The sequence below is a fragment of the Trichosurus vulpecula genome, chromosome 1 (genome assembly GCF_011100635.1).
Source record: "Trichosurus vulpecula isolate mTriVul1 chromosome 1, mTriVul1.pri, whole genome shotgun sequence".
Taxonomy (NCBI): Eukaryota; Metazoa; Chordata; class Mammalia; order Diprotodontia; family Phalangeridae; genus Trichosurus; species Trichosurus vulpecula.
This window is the reverse complement of record NC_050573.1, coordinates 77406985-77420513: the sequence shown is the minus strand read 5'-3', so window position 1 is coordinate 77420513 and position 13529 is coordinate 77406985. Positions and strand designations below refer to the sequence as shown.

The window sequence follows — 13529 nt, the reverse complement described above, 5'->3', positions numbered from 1 at the left end:
CTCCCTTCCCGGGCACAAATATTCATTGAACCCTTTCTCTGAGTACTGCGCTTAAGACAAAACCAAAAAAACCGAAGCCCCTCCCCCCCACCATACTCCTTCCCTCAATACTTCCCCCCCCCCAAAAAAAAAACAGGCGGCAGAAGCTAGTCCATCAAGGAATGCTCAATATTAATTTAATGGTTAAAAACATTAAATTATCACACAACATTTCTTTAGAAAGCATAATAAATAGAATCTTTTAAAAACTCTGTACAAGAGGCTGGAAAGAGGCCTTCAACGAAAGAAAATTTAATACACTATTCTCTCATTTTGATCCCCCAAAATTAAATTGTGTTCCTGGGTTTCCAAAAGGAAGTAGTGCCCTTCTCTTCCCTACAGCACCCCTGAGGTGACTGTGCCAAAAGATAGCTGCTTCTGGGAACCTAGAAATCCCCTGAGGTGTTGGGGTGGGGGTGGGGAGAAGAGTGTGGGAGGAAAGTAGCCTTCGGCTACTCTGGACCAGGGAGGGGATAGGGAGAGCCAGGCCATTGCCCTAGATCATCACAAAAGGCCCAGAGCTCTACTGAGCTGTGCCAGCCTGAAGGGAAGGGGTAGGGGCTAGAGGGGCAGGACCGAACCGTTTATCTGGCCACCTTCCCTGCTGCATCCAGGAACTGGCTAGGGCCAAGGGTCCTAGACTGTCTCTACCTGCTCAGTTGGCTCTCTGCAGCCCTTGCCCTCCCCCAAGTTTCACATCACACCGAAAAGGAAAAATAACCACACAGATAAACACCAACAAACCATAACTCGGGGTACAAGTGGGGGCGGGGAGGAGATGGACCTTCGGCACTCCGGTGGGCATGGAATAGGAAGAGAATCGTCCACTCTCATCCTCCCAGAGACACAGACCCTCCCCCAACCCAACCCTATTCTCTGTTTCGGGGCTTCCTGGGCCTGGTCCCACCAGTGCCAAGTGGCATCCAGCTGTCCTGGCTGCTCAAGGGTCCCCACATTCACAACGATGGAGTAGGGAGGTGCCTCTCCAAGATCCGCCCCAACTGCCCGGCTCCACACTGACGAGCCAGCTCAAGGGGCGTGAGGCCCCCGGCATCCCGGTGCTGCAGGTCGGATTCCCCGGCCAGGAAGCTGACCACGGCAGCGTGACCCTCCCTCACAGCCAGGTGGATAGGCAGCGCCCCGGAACCGTCGGGAACGTTCACGTCAGCGCCGTGTTCCACCAGGACCCGAAGAGTGTCCAGGAACCCTGTGCGCGCTGCGTCGTGGGCCGGGGAGGTGCCCGATCCGTCCTGAACGTTGGGGCTGGCTCCCTGCTTTAGCAGCTCTAGGGCGATGGGCGAGCTCCCGAACATCATGACCTAAGGAATCAAGACAAGAGGAGGGAGAGGTCTTGGAATCGAGCAAAAGAGTAGAGAGGCTCTGCGCATCCAGGCCCGAAAGGGAGGAACAGAGGAGAGACCAGGATGGTGAGGTGAGTCCCCCCTTTCTTCCCACCCTCACCCCACACCTGGCTACCAGGCAGTTTTCCCTAGCAGCCGCCCCATCCTCCCCCTTGGTCCTCTCTCGTCAGAGACCCACCTGCAGGGCGGTCTTGCCGAAGCGGTTCAGGGAGTCGGGATGCACGAATTCCTGGTGAAGGAGGCGCCGCACCTCCTTCACATCTCCCCGGGCCGCAGCCCCACTGAGCCGGTCCCCGGCGCTTATCTCCTCTAGCAACATCTCCGACCTACAGGCCTGGCAGCCTGGATCCGACAGGAGAGAAAGCGCGGAGCGGGGTTAGGCCGGGGGGTACGGTGCCACGGCCTTCCCCAGCAGCAGTGTGGTCCCTCAGCTCAGCCTAGCCTAGCCCAGCCCAGCCTTCCAGGCTCAAGAGGCGAGCAGTGGGTCCCCGGCGCCTGGAGAGATTCGGAAGCAGCGCAGGGGGAGCCAGACGGCCGTCCCCTCGAGCCTGCCGGACCCAGGCACCGGCGTCTCAGTCTCTCCAAAAGCCGGCGGCCTGCAACCAAACCCGGACCCCTCCCCAACGGGCTCCTCCCACCTGTCAGCCGGGATCTAGAGAGGGGGCTGGGAGGGCAGACTGGAGGCCCAATCCTACTCCTTTTCCTACGGCTCCCCCGCCTCCGCGGCCCAGCCCGGCCCCCGCCCCTTGGGGGCCGGGCTCCCCTGGGGTCTCCCCCCCAAACTCACCCTCCCTCCTCCTTCTGAGCGGGCGGGGTTCACTCTGAGCTCTGGCAGCAGCGGCCGCAGGAGTGAGGACGTGAGGGGGTGGAGCCGCCGCCCCCACGTGGGCCGCTCAGTACGCGGAGTATTTGTTTTCTTACGAATTGACACTTTGTATCGGTCCCCTTTGCCCGGCTCCCGACCCTTCGAGACCCCGCCTTGTTCTCCATCCTGGCCAATGGCGACGCGTCTCCGGGGCGCCTTCGCAAGCAGAGGCCCACAGCGTCACTCCTGATTGGTCGGCTGGAGGCGACCGGCAGGGTACCGGTAATGGCGGGGTTTTCAGTTTCAAATGCCAGTAGCAGGCGGGAAAGAGGCTCCCGAGGTAACTGACTGAGCGAGCAGGAGCCGGGTCAGGGTCAGAGATAGTCCTCTTCTCTCCCTGAGGCCCGGACAACGACGAGTGTCACCCTTCATTCTGACACAGCTGGAACCAGGACCGAAGCCCACCCCCATTCCAACTGTGCTCTAATACAAGACCCTTTTCCAATTCTGCTTTCTGCAGAAAGACTGCGACCCAAGACCCTTTCTCCTGCCCCAACAATATGCACAATACTTACCCATTCACCCTCATATACAATGACACCAGAACTCAGAACCTCACCCCCTAAGACTTAGATGGAAGACCCTAAACCACCCCATTATAGGTCCCTTACTTCAGACCGTCCCACCCCCAGAGACACATATTCTATATGCCATTACAGGAGCATCCTTGCTTCCTCTTATCGGGTCAGCCCCAGGACCCTGCCACCCTTTTTGCTCCTGTTCCTTTGCCTCTCAAAGATGAAGCAAAATCAGATTACTCACTGCAGTGGGTCTATCAGGTCTCAACTTTCTTTAATCTTAAATCCTAAAACTAGATAGGAGAAACAGAGAACCCACTCTCAGAATGCAGGAGGGTAGAAAACTCAGAGGGTCCAAGGCACAGCAGGCTCTCCTGACAAGGCATTGAGGCAGTGGGGGGAGTGGTGAGTGGCAAATCAGTTCCCCCACCTTTACTTCATATAAAAATAGGAAGGAGAGAGCTCTAGGCAGACCCCTGCCCCCCCCCCCTTAGAAAGGAGACCAGTAAGGGAAAATCCCACCTGAGAAGAGGCTCCAGCTACTTGACGTTGCCTCCAGGCTTGGGCCCCCAGATCAGAAATGGGGATAATGAAGGGGCTGAGATTCACAAACAAGGATCATGAACGCCCACCTTCCCAAATACAGACTAGGTAGGTTTCACAAACAGGGATCACAGGCATCCCTCAAACAGATGAGGGCCAAAGCTGCCCCCTAAACACAGACAGGATTGCTTTCTATTCAGTCACAGATGGGCTGCCTCTCAAATAGATATAAGAACAGAGCCATTCACTCTCTCAAACAAATACACTCTCTAAAAAAGAACTTCGGGCAGGAGGGTCCACAGGGTAAGCTGTCAGCCTCTGATGCTCCAGGGGGTGTTTCTTTTCTAGCTGGTCCGAAGCTGATAATCTATAAGGAGAGGGGACAGTTGCCTTAGAGTGGTGATTCAAAGTAGGGGAGGGAACACCTCCTTTCCTCTCTCTTCTCCCCACTCCCCACCTCCCAATATCCTTAGTCTATGAAGACAGAGAAAGTAGAAGAGATACCCAGACCTAGCCAGGAGCCCCATCTATCATACTCCTGATCACTTACTACCCCCTAGTCTGAGGTATCCTCTTACCCCCACTCTGGGTGATGTATCGAACCCAGGGAAGGGCCTGGTACCCACTCTTTTCAATGATCTTCATGTACCGGACCTGTAAGATGCCGGGAAAAATTGTTTCAGTAGGCATAATTACTTATCTAGCCACAGTATATCCAATCGCATGTGTATTCCTGCCTCCATTCCCTCCCTCCAAACTATTCTTTATACCATGACTAGAATAATCTTTCATATAAGTCCAGTCACATCCCTCCCTCCAAGCCATTCTTTATATCATGGCCAGAATAATCTTTCACACAGGTCCAGTCATGTACTTCCCTATTCCCCATGGATCAAACTCTTCTCTGCTTGACAGGCAAAGACCTTCAGCAATCTGGTGCCACCCTCCCTCTTGTCCAGGTGTCTCTCATCTTACATCCTTTCTCTGTGCTCCAGGCAAACTAGACCATACTGTGCCTTGTAAAGACAAATCTTGCCTTCCCATCTCCTCTCTTTCTTTATTCACAATATTCTCTGTGCCTACTAAATTTCTACCCATTCCTGGTTCAATGGCCATCTCCACCAGGAAGTTTTCCTTGATCTCTCTGATCAATAACTATCTTCTCTCTCACACAAAATCACAGAATGATAAAGCCAGAGAGGTTTGTTTTTAACCTGGGGTCCATGAGCTCTTTTTTTTTTTTAAACCAATTTTGACAAATATTTTAATATAATTGTTTTTCTTTGTCAGCTAGGTGGCGCCATAGTGCACAGAGCACTGGACCTGGAATCGCTGAGGTCAGGTTTAGTCTTAGACACTAGCTGTATGACCCTGGGCAAGTCAATTGGCTTTCCTTAGCCTCAGAATAGTAACATCTATCTCCCAGAGTGTTGTGAAAATGAAATGAGATAGTATTTGTCAGTTTTGTCCAGTTCTTTGTGACCCCGTTTGGGTTTTCTTGGCAACAATACTGGAAGGATTTGCCATTTCCTTCTGCAGCTCATTTTATACATGATGAACCGAGGCAAACAGGGTTAAGTGACTTGCCCAGGGTCGCACAGCTAATGTGTCTGAGGCTAAATTTGAACTCGGAAAGATGAATGAGTCTTCCTGATTCCAAGCCCAGTGCAATGTCTACTACACCACCTAGCTGCCTGCCATTTGTTAAGAGCTTTACAAATATTCAATTGCTCTAAAAATGCAGTTATTATTATTCCTTTGTAATCCTATGTATTTAATTTTATTAATTTTAAAACATTATCATGAGAAGGGGTCAGTAAGCCTAGAAGGTCCATGACACAGAAAGGGTTAAAAAACCCCAATCTCATCTAGCCTCATTTCACAGGTGACGTCACCATGGCCCAGAACTAAAGGGATGTGAGCAAAGTCACATGTAGACTAAAACCAGGGGTTTGGTGCTCTTCCCACTATCCTGTGCTTATACAATACTGTGTTTGCACCTCTTCAGCGCCCTTAAAACAAGTAATACCCAACGTCCTATTTATCTAACCGCGTACGTAAGCACAGGGAGAGCAGGGATTGAGCTTTTCATAACCCCTCACCTCTACCCCAGCACCTAGTCAGTGCTCTGTATTTTTTTGTGTAGTGAATGAATGAAGGGAACCTGCTAAAGTAATTTCCCTGGGCTCATCTTTCCCTCTTAACCCTTCCCAAACCCCACTCCCTTTTACCTGAATCCCAGAGACAGTGAAGTAAGGAATCTCAAATTTGACAGAGATGGGAGGTCGGCCCTCCACCTCCTCTTTCTCCACGCTGGGTAGGCCAAAGTGTGCTCTCATTAGGTACTCCTTTCCTCCCTGTAAGGTCAGATGGATAGTGAGGAAGGGAGACAGGCAAACAGACAGAAGGAAGGGTGGGATTGTACCCTAGGGGATCCCTCCTGGGCTACTGGACAGAACATAGATTTTAGCACCAGACCAGACACCAAGAGAGTAGAGAGTTCTACCCCCATCTCCCCTGACACCAAGCCCTGTCACTTCACTCGGCTGGCTGAATGAGCCCCAGGAAGTTCATTTCATGTTCATACCTCTCCCCTCCTCAGGGTCCAGCCCTTTCCCATTACACCAAACCTAACCAACCAGGCCCCTTCTGCCATTCCCTGGACCCCTGCTATTCCCCCCCCACTGCCCCCTAACCCCATCCACCACCTGCTCCTACAGTTCTCACAGGAAAGGACTTGATGTTCCAGATAACCACATTTTTCTCAGGCAGGTACTTGGCACTGCCCACGCTGGTTTTGAATCGAGGGGAATCTGCATCACTGGGTACTGGGACCGCGATCTCCACGCTATTGGCCACTGACTGCTTCTTAAACTGGCCTTTAGCCTGGCAGAGTGGGGGAGAAGTCAAGAATCATCAGACTTGGATGTTCACCCCTTGGTTTCCACATCCTTTTTCTATACTGGTCATCTGTCCCATCTTCCTAGTACCTGCCCCAGGGCACCCCCTCACCCCTCTTCCACCCAGACAGGAAAATGTCCTCATTGAAATGGTGAGAATACCCAGCATTTGTAAATGCCTTAAGGTCTGCAAAGCACTTTACATATATGATCTTACTAGATCACCCCTGTCTTTGCAATTTTGCTCCCTACCTCTCCTACCTTTCTCCCAAGCCAAACTCACCCTGTCCTTCAGGACCCAGCTCAAGCCCAACACCCTCCAGGTAAGCTTCTCTCACAAAATCCCAGGATTGGGAGAGTGCTCCAAGCATGAATTCCCTCTGACTCCCTTAATAAGTGGCCATCCAACTCCCTACTTGAAGACTTCTAGTAATGGAAAACCTTTTGCCTCATAAAAAATTTCATACTCCTTTTGGACAGCTCTCATTCTGCCCTCAAAGGTGGAGCAGAGCAAGTCGGTCCTTCTTCCCCCAAACAGCTTGTCAGATACTTGAAGATAACTGTTTTGATAGTCTCTCCTTTCCTCCATGTCTTCTCTTTTCCAAGTTAATATTCTCTGGTTCCTTCGATGGACTCTGGTAATGAAATCATCTCCAGTCCCCTCACCACCAAGGTTATCCTCTTCTGGATTTGTTCCAGTTTCATATTTCCTAAACCACATTTACTTCTGAATGTCACAAGCTTCAGATGTGGCCTCACCAGAGCAAAGTGGGAGCAACATCTCTCACATTCCAAACCATAAGCCTCTTTTAATGAAGCCTACTTCTCCTTCTCCTTCTTCTTCCATGACACACTGTCAATTCAGTAAGGTTGTGGCTCACTAACATGTCTATCTTTTTCACAAGAATTGTTGTCTAAAGCATCCCTCTACCAGTTGATTTTTTGGACCCAACTGCAGGATTTTACGTTAATCCCTGGTACATTTCATCTTACGAGATACAGCCTGTTCTAGCCTGGAGAGATCTTTTTGGATTATACTCCATCAAACATGTTAGGAAAACAATGATCAGGGGTAGAAGATTGGGCAGAGGAAGTGCAAGGCCCTACATACCTTAACCATAATTTCTACTCGGCTGTGTGAGAACTTCTCAATGACAGACTCAATCCAGATCAGTGGTTTTACCTGTAGATAGAAAGAGTCCCAAAGGCTTAACCTTAGACCATGTGATCAGGCAGCCACCCACCCCACCCCCCTAAAAAAATGAGGGCTGGAGCCAGAGCCTACTTAAGTGGGGAGACCCACCTGGGTGTTGAGCCGATAAGACATGAGCTCAAAGTCACCATCGGGTGGGATGAAGGAGATGGTTCGATCATTGTCAAATCTCGAGAGCCGTACACACTGATGGAACTTAACATCTTCCAATTCGACAGACTTGTTTTTGTTGCCTGAAACTCAGAGAAGAGGAAACTTGTTTTAGTTGGAACATACCATCTGGACCTAGATTCAAGCCTCCAGTCTGATCCAAGTGACCTTGGACAAATCACTTTACTGATCAGAGCCTCAGTTCCCCATCTGTAAAATGAGGAAGTTGGACCAGATCAGGGTTTCTTAACTTTTTTGTGTGTCACAGCTTCCTTTGGCAATCTGGGAAAGGATATGAACTCCTCAAAATAATGTCTTTAAATGTACAAAACACATAGGATTAAAAGGAAACAAATTATATTGAAATAATATTTTTAATTATAAATAATCAGAATATATTTTTTAAAAATACAAGTTTACAGACCCCAAGTTAGTAAACCCTGGACTCGATGATCTAAGGTTCTTTCCAGCGTCAATTTTAACAATGCTCCATGTTGAAAGTTCATCTAGTCTAAATTCTTTATTTTATAGGTAAAGCAAATGAGACTCAGAAAAGAAATGATTTGTCCAAGTTCACACAGCTAGTAAACAGAAGACCCAAGACTTGAACCCAAGCAGGCCTTTTGACTTCAAATCCAAGGATGTCTCTACCACACCATCTTGATTTCTTCACTCCTTCCATCACTCTCACATCCCCTAGTCATCCCAAAGACTGACTTCCCTGCCAGAGCATCTCAGCATTCTATAGGGTCACCCCACCAAGGTCTTGCCACCCAAATCCTCAGAGAAACTCCAACTCAGGGCCTAGTGAAAATCTTTGGCTAATGAAGGGCTACTGAAGGGATGTCTGTAATACTTCCCTCTATCCCTCCCACCCCCAAGAACTGACTAGGAGCTAATTGTCAAGAAGGGCCCCAGAACCCAGAAACTTACGTCCAGTGAGTTCAAAAAGCACCCTGTCATTGAGGCCCAATCTCAGCTCCGGCATGCCAGACAAGAACACCTTCAGCTTAATGGTGCCCACGATCTCACTCAGCAGCACACTCCCATTGGCGTTGACCTGAACCAGTAAGAAGTGTCAGCAGGGCATGGTGGAGGGTCAGGGTGAGTGAGAGCAGATCCCAGTTCTCCCAGCTCCTTTCCTTAACAGCAGTTGCCACAGGCAGTGAGCACCACCTTGCCCTCCATTCCACCCACTGATAATTCCTTACCCCCCAGACAGTCCCTTTGGGCTGTGACTGGTGATAATTCTGATCTCCATTGCACCTACCCCCAACCTCAGCTTCCCAAGGGCTTACCAGTAGGTTGACAGACTCAATCACATCAATGAAAACTTCGTTCTTCTTATATTTGAGACCCTCCGAGCGCCAAGACACAGCATTAGTGACTGTTGGAGGCACCCGGGATTTGCCTGTCTCTAATTTGTTGCCCTGCTGGGTAATGTACCTGGAGGAAGAAAGGGGAAGGGATCCCTGTTCTTGCCTCCCCTCTCTCTTCCTCCCACCTGGAAAGGCCTCCAGCACGTTACCGACATTATCTCATTTCATCCTCACAACAGCCCTGGGAGGTAGGTGCTGTTACTACCTCCACTTTTTAGATGGTGATTTACCCAGGGTCACACAGCAAAGGATCTGGGACTAGATTTGAACACATCTTCCTGACTCTAGAACCTCAGTTGACTCTAGACTTGAACTCACTTTCCTGACTCTAGCACCTGAACTCACTGTAGATTTGAATTCATCTTCCTGACTCTAGACTTGAACTCACCCTCCTGAATCTAGAATGCAAATCTGTTCTAGATATGAACCCACCTTCCTGACTCTAGAACCTTAATTGACTCTAGATTTGAATTCATCTTCCTGACTCTAGAACCAGCACTCTATCCACTACTTTACATAGTAGCTGCCTTTTATTATGTCCTTACTGCTTGCTTGTCCAAAGTCACAGAGGTAGTGACTAGTAGATCTGGGATTTGAACAAGGCCCTTTTACTACAAATCCCATGTTTTTTGTTTCCCTCCTACACCATGCCCCTGCTTTTGCCCACACTAACCCTTTGGGAGGTAGGTAGCAAAATGATTATTATCCCATTTTAAAGATGAATCAATAATCTCAGAGAAAGGAAGTGATTCACTCCAGGTCAAATAGCTGACAAATGACAGAAGTGAGAAAGCTCCCATGCAGGCCCACTAATTCTAGATTCAGGATGTCCTACCATGTCGGGAAGCTTCTCTTCTATTCCCTAGAAGGCAGAGTCATAGATGAAGAGTTGGGAGGGATCTTAGAGAGCATCCCATTTTACAGATGAGGAATTGAAGGCCCAGGGAGGTCAAATCACTTGCCCAAGTTCACCCAGATAATAGATGGCAAAGCTGGGAACATCTCTCTGGGCCCCAGTTTCCCTACTTGTAAAACAAGAAATGAAGAGGTTGGAAAAGATGAAATCTAAGGGCCCTTCCAGGGCAGCTAGGTGGTGCAGTAGATACAGCACCAGCCCTGGAATCAGAAGAACCAGAGTTCAAATCCCAGCCTCAGATACTTACTAGCTATGTGACCCTGGGCAAGTCACTTAACCCTGTTTGCCTCAGTTTCCTCGTCTGTAAAAATGACCAGGAGAAGGAAATGGCAAACCATTCCAGTATTTCTGCCAAGAAAACTCCAAATGAGGTAACAGAGAGTCAGACATGACTGAAATGACTCAAAAACAAAGGGCCCTGTCAGTTCTGGTGTGTCTTGCCCCTAGAATCAGCCTCCTTTGTGCAGGTAGAAAGAGCAAAGGGAGAAATGGAGCATGCTAGGAACTAGGGAGTGGAGGTGGCTCTGTGATCTTTTGCCAGAATCCTGGGGAAATAGCAATTGTCTATGATTCCCTGGGACCTGGTGGGCCCTGGGGAGGCTGCCCCCATCCCAGTTCCACTTACTCCTGGAGGATTTTGCTGTCCGTGGTCTGGGGAAAGCCAAAATCCATGAGCTCATCCAACAGCTCATAGACAATGACAAAATTGTCCCGGATGCTCTCCTCCTCTAGCTCCTTGAAGTACTCAGAGAATACCTGTCAGGAAAGGGAAGCAGAGAGGGTGGGAGGAGGCTGGGACGATCAGTACCCTTCCTCCAGACTGAGCCTATCAAGAGGTCAGAGGCTAGACAATGGGGCTAGGGTTCTCACCTCCACAACCTTGTAGAGGAATGAATACACTAGGGAAGCATTGGCATTCTTCAGCGTGGTGGCCACCACTGTCGCCAATCTGGGGTCAAGGAAAAGGCACCAAGATGGTGGGGTGGGAGAGTGAAACAGGAGAGCAACCTTTCCCCTGTCCCCATTCTCTGCAGCCCTCCCAACCCCAGCACACAGCCAGCTATCCCCCAGTTCTGGGGTCCCCGCCATGCATCCCAGCCAATGTTAGCTCTGACCGGCCTTGTGATATGGAGCACATCGATCACTACCCTCTTTGGATCCTTGTTGCCCTCACGGTTCCAGGCCACTGGCAACAGGTGAAGAAGAGCCTGTTCAGGTTCATGTTTTGGGTAGTATGGTTTAGTGGAAGGATCATTGGGTTTTGGCACCAATCAGAGGGCTTGGATATGAATACCTGATCTGCAGCTGACTACTGGGGTAACCCTTTAACCCTTCTCTGTAAAACTGAGGAGGTTTGATTAGATGATCTCAAATTACTCTAAATCCTAAAAGCAAAGACTGAGGGCCTGTTCAAAGATGGGGAGGAAAGATTTGGTGCAGTGAAAACAGTGCTGGATTTGGAGTCCATCATCTTGGTTCTTGTCCACTTCTGATGCTAAAACTTTTGTGTGGCCCTGGCTAGATCATTTCGTTTCTAGGAACCTTAGTTTCTTTATCTATAAAATGGGGGTGACCTTCCCTCCTCTGCCCTCTTCCCAGGGCTGTTGTTATAAGCATCCCAAGAGAAAATGTGTGGAAAATACTTTGCAACCATAAAAAGGGGTCTGAAGACCAGGGGTTCTAGGTCGGGGCTAGAAGGTCAGGGAAGTTGGGCAGGCAAGGACACAATCCACATTTCCAAAGTCAGGGAACAAGGAACCAGGCAGACATGACCGTGGGCAAGGCTTTAGAACCCAGAGGCAGCTCTAGCACAATGTCCCCCTTCCCATTTCCCTCTCCCCAAGGTCCTGGCAGGGGAAAGGATGCAGTAAAGGTTGCTGTGTTTGATCCACAGGAAGTGCACCCTGCCATGGGTCAGCAGCGGAGTCAGGGCTCCCTCTTCTTCCTTCTGCATCAGCAGGGGCATGAAGTGGTCAATCTCTGCCATGTTCACATCCCCCTTGTAGTTCCGACAGATCAAGGGCTGGTCAGTGGGAGAGAAGGAAAGGGGTGAGGTTCTTCCCCAGTGCTAGCCTCCCCCCTTTTCCTTTGCAGGCTCAGTATGTTCATCCCAAACGTGTGAGAGCCTGACTATCTGGTAACCTGGGATAGAAGGAGGAAGACGGAAGGGCCCCCACGAGGGAAAGGGGCTGGGGTGAGGAGGGGCTGTCTTCACAGGGAACTCTCCTTTCTTCTGTCTTTCCCTCAGATGAGCTTGTCCAACTGATCGACATCAGGGGTGGTGATGGGCCCAGGAGGTTGGTCACCTAGGACATCTAGATTCTCTCCTCCAGCCAGATGAGGGGGTCTCTGGGCCCCGCAGGGCGTCCCAGCACCTAGGATTGGACCTAACCCAGCAGAAGTGAACCTGTCTGGGGGTTGTCTGCACCTCTCCTACCCCAGCAGGTTTTACCTGTTCAGGACTCTCTCACACCCCAACGCCTAGGAAAGTAGCCCTTTCTCACCTTCCCCTTCATGTCCAGAATGAAAACAGCAGAGGCAGACATGGCGGTAGCAGGGGCTAGTCGGAGCAGAGGCCTTGCTAGGGGCAACTGGGAGGAGATCTTCGACGCTTCCTCCTTCCTGCAAAGGCAGCGTCACCTCACCCAGGTAGAGCCCAGGTCCAGGTGAGCAGCTCTTAAAGGGGAGGTGACCCAGGTGAGCAACTTCCTCTGCCGACAGAAATTCTCTTCCTGCCTGGGGCGGGATTGGGGAGGGATCCTACGGTCATTGGATTTTGAGAGGAAAGAGACTTAGTTTTTTTTAGTCCAACTTCCTCCTTTTATAAATGGGGAAACTGAAGCCCTGACCATGGGAAGTGACCTTCCCAGAGTCATAAAGTTTCAGAGCTGGTCTTGGAAGTCTGGTTTCCCCTGATTCTGACAAATTCAGCGTACTTTCACTGCAATACATTCCCTAGAAGGAGTTATGCAGACAAAGAGGTATGAAGGAGTCAGAGAAACGTCCTTCTGGAAAAGAAGGTGGGTAGGCAGAGAGCTAGAGCCAGAGTCAACTTCTGGGCAGCTGGTTTGCTGCCCTGGTGTCCTAAGGATGTCAGGAGAAAAAGAGAAGGCAGCCACCTTGGGTGGACCCCCTTGGGTGAGCTTAGGGAACTGCCCAGAATGGCCAGGTCTGGATAGACTATGATGGCATCATGGGAGGGAATGTTCACATGGATCCATTAGAGTTTGAGATTATGTCACCAGCCTGTGCCTCAGTTTTCATTTCTGGAAAACTAAAAATCTCTCTCCTCTTCCCCCCTCTCCCTTCCCCCCTCCTCCATCCCTTTTACTGTCTTCCACTTCACAGCCCAACTCACTTCAGGGAAGGAAAGAATGAGCTCTTTGAGGTCAGCTAGGTGGCGCAGTGAGTAGAGCACCAGCCCTGGAGTCAGGAGGATCTGAGTTCAAATCTGCCCTCAGACACTTGACACAATTACTAGCTGTGTGACTTTGGGCAAGCCACTTAACCCTAATTGCCCTGCCTTCACTTTCCCCCAAAAGAATGAGCTCTTTGAAGAGACCTATATCCTGGGTCCAGAATAACGGAGTAAGTTGTCCAACCTAAACTAAGATGGTAGCCCTCCATTGGCTACCATTGGACAGC

At 50.0% G+C, this 13529-nt stretch overlaps 2 protein-coding genes across 3 annotated transcripts; both read right to left on the bottom strand.

Moving 5' to 3' along the window:
- Nucleotides 1–153: 153 nt before the first annotated feature.
- On the bottom strand, nucleotides 154–2122 carry CDKN2D (cyclin dependent kinase inhibitor 2D). The gene is made up of 2 exons (XM_036740793.1): nucleotides 1579–2122; nucleotides 154–1358 (listed from the first exon to the last, which is right to left on the bottom strand). The coding sequence occupies exons 1-2, from the start codon at nucleotides 1717–1719 to the stop codon at nucleotides 996–998; spliced, it is 504 nt and encodes a 167-aa protein (XP_036596688.1). The 5' UTR covers nucleotides 1720–2122; the 3' UTR covers nucleotides 154–995.
- Nucleotides 2123–3670: 1548 nt separating this feature from the next.
- On the bottom strand, nucleotides 3671–12430 carry AP1M2 (adaptor related protein complex 1 subunit mu 2). Of its 2 annotated transcripts, none has more exons than XM_036740780.1 (12): nucleotides 12389–12430; nucleotides 11751–11907; nucleotides 10755–10822; nucleotides 10510–10640; nucleotides 8888–9035; nucleotides 8523–8649; nucleotides 7530–7678; nucleotides 7338–7409; nucleotides 6054–6212; nucleotides 5558–5683; nucleotides 3905–3980; nucleotides 3671–3693 (listed from the first exon to the last, which is right to left on the bottom strand). In XM_036740780.1, exons 1-12 carry the CDS (start codon nucleotides 12428–12430, stop codon nucleotides 3671–3673), a joined length of 1278 nt encoding a protein of 425 aa, XP_036596675.1. The 2 variants fall into 2 exon arrangements, with proteins under 2 accessions (XP_036596675.1, XP_036596674.1); XM_036740779.1 differs by having other exon boundaries at nucleotides 7530–7672.
- Nucleotides 12431–13529: the final 1099 nt, after the last annotated feature.

Bases quoted from the DNA above. Each gene is read 5' to 3' on its own strand.
- AP1M2 (XM_036740780.1), bottom strand. From the start codon at position 12,430: ATGTCTGCCTCTGCTGTTTTCATTCTGGACATGAAGGGGAAG. The intron at 10,823-11,750 runs GCATCCTTTCCC...GATTGGCGACAG, and splicing joins CAAACACAGCAACCTTTACT to TGGTGGCCACCACGCTGAAG. The intron at 7,679-8,522 runs GTAAGTTTCTGG...CTCTTCTCTGAG, and splicing joins GCTTTTTGAACTCACTGGAC to TTTCAGGCAACAAAAACAAG.
- CDKN2D (XM_036740793.1), bottom strand. From the start codon at position 1,719: ATGTTGCTAGAGGAGATAAGCGCCGGGGACCGGCTCAGTGGGGCTGCG. The intron at 1,359-1,578 runs GTGGGTCTCTGA...TTGATTCCTTAG, and splicing joins TCGGCAAGACCGCCCTGCAG to GTCATGATGTTCGGGAGCTC.